Source organism: Oncorhynchus kisutch, linkage group LG24 (assembly GCF_002021735.2).
Source record: "Oncorhynchus kisutch isolate 150728-3 linkage group LG24, Okis_V2, whole genome shotgun sequence".
Classification (NCBI taxonomy): Eukaryota; Metazoa; Chordata; class Actinopteri; order Salmoniformes; family Salmonidae; genus Oncorhynchus; species Oncorhynchus kisutch.
Window position 1 is genome coordinate 21,204,210 of NC_034197.2, and position 7,908 is coordinate 21,212,117.

The window sequence follows — 7,908 nt, forward strand, 5'->3', positions numbered from 1 at the left end:
TCATGCTGCCAAACTTACCCTCGTAAAACTGACTATCCTACCGATCCTTGACTTTGGCGATGTCATTTACAAATTATCCTCCAACAATCTATTCAGTAAATTGGATGCCGTCTATCACAGTACCATCCGTTTTGTCATCAAAGCCCCATATATTACCCACCACTGCGGCTTGTATGCTCTCGCTGGCTGGTCCTCGCTACATATTTGTCGCCAAACCCACGCCAAACCCACTGGCTCCAGGTCATCTATAAGTCATCTATAAGTCTTTGCTAGGTATAGCCCTCCCCAGCTCCTTATCTCAGCTCACTGGTCACCATAACAACACCCACCCGTAGCATACGCTCCAGTAGGTATATTTCACTGGTCCTCCCCAAAGCCACGACCTAAGTTGTCCGCCTTTCCTTCCAGTTCTCTGCTGCCAATGACTGGAAAGAATTGCAAAAATCACTGTAGTTGGAGACTTATATCTCCCTCACTAACTTTAAGTGTCAGCTGTTAGAGCAGCATACCGATCACTGCAGCTGTACACAGCCCATCTGTAAATAGCCCATCCAACCAACTACCTACCTCATCCCCAAATGTATTTTTATTTTTCTGCTCTTTTGCACACCAGTATTTCTACTTGCACATCATCATCTGCACATATATCACTCCAGTGTAAATTGCTAAATTGTAATTACTTCGCCACTCTTAGCCTATTTATTGCCTTACTTCCTTACTTTATTTGCACACACTGTATATAGATTTTTCTATTGCGTTATTGACTGTACATTTGTTTATCCCATGTGTAACTCTGTGTTGTTGTTTTTGTTGCACTTCTTTGCTTTATCTTAGCCAGGTTGCAATTGTAAATGAGAACTTGTTCTCAACTGGCCTACCTGGTTAAATAAAGATTAAATAAATAAAATAAATAAATAAAAGATTCCACAGCATTTACAGAGTTTGCATTCATCCAATGTGTGGTGGCCTAAACATCAAGTGATGTATGAGCACCTCGAGAGGTAAGTGTGACAGATACTGGGGAAAAAACAATCAATGGTAAGACAAGGGAATTGTGTATATTGATTGATAAAATCACATCATACATATTGCTGAACCTGCAGCTGAATTCTTTCAATATTTGATCTTCTGCACCATCACCAATGTGGATTAGGCTGCTACATCACCATCACAACAGCATGATTAATTTAGATCTCTGCATAGACCTAGCCTGGTGGACCTATGGAGTGAGTAGCAGAGTCCAGTTCCGAGTATCATTATTGGGTAGAGGATGAGTGAGGGTCCCCTGTGGGTCTAATGGATTCATGACCCGGTGCTCAGGATGCTGACCAGGGGCTACAATCCGATTAGCCCTGTCAGGCTCCAGGGAACAGGGAGGAGTCGCTCTCTCACTGGGAGAGGCAATGAGATTTCCCCTCTCGGCACTGCAGCCAGCACACAGAGACACAAAGTCGCCCTCCCCCGCTCCTCTGCCCACTGACAGCACTCATCCTGCAGGCAGAAGCTACTGGCGCCCAACGGTAGTGTAAGTAGTGGCTCTGTTTTGAGTTGCATGTGTCATATCACAGCCAGTAAAAGGGAAGGTTTCAATTTGATAGTATGCTTAAGAGGCAGGTGTCAGCAGCACAACAAACTCCAATCACGGGTCAAAGACTAGTTAGATTGTTTCAACAGCATAGCTAACTAGCTAGCTAGCTTACTAGCTGGTTTACATAATCTACTATCTCTGTGATCAGAGACACACACAAATATACTGCACAGAGGCAAACACCTCTGGCATGGCCTCTTTCGCCCAACTGTAACATGACTACTGTATTATATGCAAACAACTCACCAGACAGCAACATGGGGTCCTTGTCAACAGACTTTTTTACATGGTCAGACTCTCCGGTCAGCGAGCTCTCATCGATCTTCAGGTCGTTGCCCTGTATCAGTATCCCATCAGCAGGCAGGAGATCACCTGTGTGGGAGTGGAAGCAGGAGGAGACAAGGGACCAGAGACTTATAAGGATCTATAAGGAATTATAAGGATCCAAACATCGTTATGACTGCTTAATAGGAATCTACACAAAACCAGATATGTTTAATGTATTATTTATGCATTTATAGTTGAGCTGTTATGAATGTTTGATTCTTAATAGACCTTCGGTAAGATACAGTCAAAGGAACTACAAATGCATTATACACAGGTAGCTACATAGATAGTCCAACCAGGTATACTACATCAGGGGACTTCTCCTGATCCTGGACTGACCGTATTTTATTTGAGCCACATCCCCAACCACCATTTCAGCCACAGGGATCTGGATGACGGTGCCATTCCGCACCACGGCAAATCGCTGCTCCTGCTCAATGCGGCTCTGCAGCCCCCGGAACTGCTTCTCTTTGCTCCAGTCGTTAAAGGCCGTCACCAGCACTACGCAGACGACAGACAGCAAGATGGCCGCGCCCTCAATCCAGCCAGCCTCCGCCTCGCCCTCGTCCTCTGCACCGGATGCCACATTCCCACACGCTGCAGAGAGAGAGAGAAATAGGAAGAAAGATAGAGCAGAGAGAGAAAGAAAGAGGTGAGAGAGAGAGAGAGAGATAGGGCAGAGAAGTGAGGGAAGAGGGGACTCCGCTCACCTGATGAGTTACCTTAACTGAGAGAACTGAAAACCTGTGTTAACTCCCATAGCTAATGCCTAGGCTTTAGCTCAGAGGGCTAATTAATGCTTTATTAAGGCATGCGGAAGGCCAAAGTCTGATACCTGGACAGTCAGTCACACCTACCTTCGCTCTCCTCTCCAGGCGGTTGGTAGAAGGACAGTGCGAGGGAGATGATGGCAGCTATCTCTAGGATGATGAGAGTTACATCCTGTAGGGCCTCCCAGACCAGCTCCAGGAACGACTTGGCCTTCTTAGGAGGGATAAAGTTCTGGCCAAACACCTGGCCACGCTTCTCTAGGTCTGACGGGTTGTCCGATAGGCCTAGAGAGGACAGGGAATGCTGCTACTGAACATGGTGCATGGCATCCCTTCATCCACCTCACTGGATTTCATTTAAAACACTATTTGAGGGTATCAGAGTCTTGTGTGAATTCAGTAGGTAAGTGGGTAGTTAAGGAACTGTTGAAGATTACTGTAGAGTGAAACGTTATTTGGATGTTTTATCAGGATGCCTACAAACGACCAAACATTTATCAAATTGTAGGTCTCTGCCATGAATCGGAATCCGTTTCAACAAATCATGCTTCAGAAAATTAGTCTGTAACACTTCATAATAGGGTTCATATTAGAAACTGGCCATAAAAAATACTGTTGTCATAAACAGTCATTACATTATATAGGACATGGTCATAGAACTTGAGATAGTTACAGTTTAGGCCATGTTTCTTACATTTATGACAGAGCATTAAAATAACATGCTTTCAAAATGTCTACATTAGAGCAGACAAAACACAGCATAACCATCTTTCAATTACTTCTGTAAATACATTGCAATAGACTCACTCATATGAATCATATAACAGACATATAAATGTTTGAGTGTTGACACTGGGTGCTGGGTGCTCTTTTAGTAGAATGAGATAGATGGGGTGGGAATGGCACAGATGGCTAAGTCAGTGTGTGTCTGCTTCTCTGTGGGGTGTGTGCTCTGGCACACCCACCTCATGTCCTCCTCTGCCAAACATCACCTGCTGCTACTGTCAACCCAGCCATCTCTCTCTCTCTCCCTCTCTCTCTCTCTGTCTCTTTTTCACCCAATCCCATTTGGGGGGTAGTCAAAATGTAGTCGCACTATAACCGAATTCAGAAATGATGTGTGAAACAGTCTGGTGATAAAAAGACACGTGAGTAGGAACATTTCAGGGCGATGAGATATGCAAATGAATAATTAATCTGACTCTCTGTGAAAAGTCACATTTTACTCATTCAGACAATATTCTCACAGTTGCCATGGTAATGAAAGGTTCATGAACAAATTCCCCTTCATGTCTCTAACTGAAACAGCCTACATTTATCTCTACTGAATTATAAAAATAGTTTTGTAATCATCATAAAAGTGTGCCGATATTAGTAGTTTGTTGAATCATAGGCGCTTGTATAATTTAACATTATCTAAAAAGTGACAAATGACATCATTTTAAACTATAATGGTGAAAATAAAGCAATACCCTGAAAACATTAACGCTCATATAGTGGTTTGAACATCTCTCCTCAGGACTATTTTATGTTTGCTGCAGGAGGCCATGATGAATGAGAGGAGGTGTCTGTCTCTCTGCCTCACACCCACCAGATTGCTGATGCTTTTGTAGCTTAGCAACATAACATGAAAGCCTGTTCGGGCAGACTGAGTTGGGAATGCACAAATACAGATAGAAAACCAGGCGGATGAGGACAGTACAAATGAGGACATCTGGTAGAAACCATCTATGCAAACAAGATGGCAGTGGCGCTATAGCATAAAATATCATCAACTGGTTGTTCATAAAAAATCCAGTTGATTTGACCTATTGGTTTGAATTTTATTAGTAAGGTAGACTAATAAAGTGCATTGTATGTTTCCAGTGAAGTATGTCACTGAGAGTGGTGTGTCTGAGTGAGACTCTCACCATCGGCTGGGGAGGTCTTCAGTCTCTGACAGAGGCCCTCTGTGTCCGTGTAGTTCTCCTGGATCTTCTGAATGGCCTCTGCACCTCTCAGCTCCATAAGGTCCCGCAGGTCCTCCAGGGTGGCCCCAAAGTCCCCTGCATGGTTGACCTCTGTTCCCCCTCCACTACCTCGCTTCTTGGGTTTGAACTCCACCGAACTATTGGCTAAGTCCCCCATGATAATGTGTGGTAATAGAAGTGTATTGATTCTTCAAAAAACAATGATTCTCTGATGGACTTCTTTGAAAAGGGCCAGGGTAGGCCAGGATCGGCCAGGATAGGCCCGGGTAGGAAATGCTTGACTATGTGATTTTTAGATTAATGTTCCCCCATGTCACTCCCTCCTTTGCCCCTTCTATGATTCTCCATATCAGGGCATGTGTGGAAGAACATTTGGAAATGTTTTTGTTGTGTGATTTGTTGGGGGTTTATTCCACCAAAGACTTTAATCTGGTCTGTCTCACAACCCCAGAAGAGAAAAGAGAATCAAACAAAATGATAAGGGGGATACCAATCCATAGAAACAGATATTTGTAAGGAGAGAAACAGAAAGAAGGGCTCAAGCGTTTGGAGGTGAAGAGAAAGATGCTTTGGCAGGTGCTGTGTAGGATTCACCTAAAGGCTGGAGAAGATGGAGAAGATGGGTTTTGTAGGGAATATTCTTACATCATTAAACCCTATCTAGATGTTGAGTTGTCAACATTTGCTACAATAAACCTAAGTCTGAAAAGAACTCTCAGATTGTAAGGATTTCAGCATCTTGACAGGATTTCACTCTATCATAAAAATGTAGTCTATAATTTGCACCAAAGAGAATTATTAATGAGCCAATAGGAGTTGCTGCCATCCCACCCCCTCCCTCACTGGGACACAAATCAAACGAAACAAAAAAACAGGTATAATTTATTTATAAAAAGTCTATTGATTTTTAGTTTATTGATTTAGGATGTTATGGCCTCTCTAACTGCTTAGTAGCGGGTTGGCTCTCTGATCAGGAGGACATATTTAACCGCAATGAATGTTCATACTAAAAATAGGAGGAGAAAGGCACTGGGATGAAAACCCATGCAAATATACAATATCTTCATAATGTTTTTTATCTATGACTCTAAGTTACATCCTTGAATCTTGGCATCAAATTGTAATCACGATCATGATCATGATTTTATACGTTTTAGGACCTATTCAATGTTTTAGAGGCATTTGCAAATAATCTAAAGGTGTGCATGGAATTATCTGATTATTTTGTCTCCTCATGAATTTTACAAGCCTGTAGGTAATGCATCATCAGACCTACACTATTCTGAGTATTGTATAATGACCTTCGCATAATAACCCCTCTCCTCCTCATCTTCAAACAGTGAATTGCATTCCCTTTATACTTGCTATATGGGCCCAGGAATCATCAAAATCCCAACAACATGTTTAAGGTTAAACACATTTCCAGAAAATATTTGTTATCACAGTACAGTCTCCTAAACGAGCGTCGTGACGCTCGCATGAAAATAGCCAATCCATGTCTAGAATGGGCTTTTACCAAGGCGACGCGCACAGCCATGATGCTCAGCGATCTGGGATACAGAGGATACTCTCCTCCGAGTGATGCGAGGCGAAAATTGCCTCCATCGTGGCGCGAAGGAGTAGGCTTTATTAAGATGTTTTTATATTTCCACGGTATCAAAATGTGAATGGAAACATATGTGTTTATATATCATAACTTTAAAAAATCCTAAATTTCCCTTGCAAGACGGAGCATGTTTTAGTACATTGTCAAAATCCACCATGCCCTTTACTTGTAACCTTCAGATATCAGTGTTAACCTTGGTCTGCACAAATTCTCTCTTATGACAGCGATATCCATCCCTTACGATAGAAATGCACACTAAAGTAGGGAAATAACACCTTTCCTTATATTCATAATTTTTATAATAGTTTTTCCAGAGGTGAATGGGGATATAATGGGCCCAATATGAATGAGAACATATTTTCGAGGCAACAGATTTCAGAGGAATTGCAGCTCATGAAAAAATACGATTGGAACATAGTGTGTTTCTTTATGGTGGGAAAATTATACAATTTTGCCCGAGTGAATGTGCTACATTTAATCTGTGAGATGGCCTACTACAAGGTTATAACCGTGTTGACTGGCTCATTTGCGGACTAATTTATCTCTGTGCACGGATTTGACTCATTCAGACATAAAATAACGGCATACTCATAAAAATCATAGAAGTGACCCGTAAGCCTATACCCTATTCCCAGAATACGCCAAATCGGGATTTTATATATTCCAGATGGCAATGCTGCCCTACTATGAATAATAATCTATTCTTGTTGCACACAACATTAATGTAGCCTACCTAGTCTACTCGGTAATAAATTATAATTGCCTGTAATAACTGACAAATAAATGTTTTATAGCATGTCGTATTGATAAAGGTTACGTAGCCAATTAACTATATTGGATTCATGAATACATTTTATCTCATAGCTTACCTGTACCATAATATTTTGGATGACTGCTATCAATACTAGTGTTCTACCGAGAAAGGTATAGGCTATAATAATAGGCCTAGGTCTAATAAATGGTGCAAATATTCGCCATTTTCACAGGTCACTCCAATATCATGAGGCATTTTGATGCCATATTATCCTTAGTCCACCATAATGATAGACCACCATTGAACTGAGATTTAAAAAAAGACTCACCCGGCCATGTCCAAGGACGTCAAAGGAGAGTTTCGAAAAACAGGAAATCCAATGTTCTTTACTTTTAAATTCGCTTCATATCCGACAGACAAAAACGTTTGAAGGATGTAGACTGTACCGACGTGATGTTCCATCTGTTGTTTCTGGTCATGAGATAACAATGTATAGCACGGAATTGTGCAGACGTCTATGTGGAATTCCTCTAATGCGGAATAAAATTATATGATGGAAGGCAGATATTAGCGTGTTTGCATAAATTAACGGTTAAGGACCGCAGGTAGCTATTTGATATTATTACTGGTATTCTGGTCGTTGGTCCCAATTATTCTCGTTGCTGTAATTTTTTCTTCTAATTGATTATACAGCATAAGCTCCAATTGGTGAGCAAGAATTTGGGTCTACATGCTGAAACGATTCCTCGCTTACCGCACTCGTCCTATGATGATGGCAACATTAAAATGGGCTGTTCTATGCGACGGGTAGGAGTGGGAGGGGTGGATGGATGCTGCAACTGCCGAGCTGACGCTCCTAGCTATCCCTCCCTGCAACCCCTCCCCTTGCTCAC

General features: G+C 42.0%; 1 protein-coding gene across 14 annotated transcripts in view; it reads right to left on the reverse strand.

Moving 5' to 3' along the window:
• Positions 1-7,856, reverse strand: part of LOC109869063 (plasma membrane calcium-transporting ATPase 3) — a 34,400-nt gene extending 26,544 nt beyond the window's left edge. For 3 of the 14 annotated variants that reach the window (XM_020458907.2, XM_020458908.2, XM_031803768.1), the window contains exons 1-5: positions 7,344-7,809; positions 4,596-5,256; positions 2,773-2,970; positions 2,255-2,512; positions 1,835-1,960 (exon numbers count right to left, since the gene is read on the reverse strand). In XM_020458907.2, the coding sequence (XP_020314496.1) occupies positions 1,835-1,960; positions 2,255-2,512; positions 2,773-2,970; positions 4,596-4,812 (799 nt within the window). In that variant the 5' untranslated portion in view covers positions 4,813-5,256; positions 7,344-7,809. Of the gene's footprint in view, positions 1-1,834; positions 1,961-2,254; positions 2,513-2,772; positions 2,971-4,595; positions 5,257-7,343 lie in introns of all 14 variants that reach the window. The other 11 variants (XM_031803776.1, XM_020458911.2, XM_020458905.2 and 8 more) reach the window with 11 other exon arrangements.
• Positions 7,857-7,908: the final 52 nt, after the last annotated feature.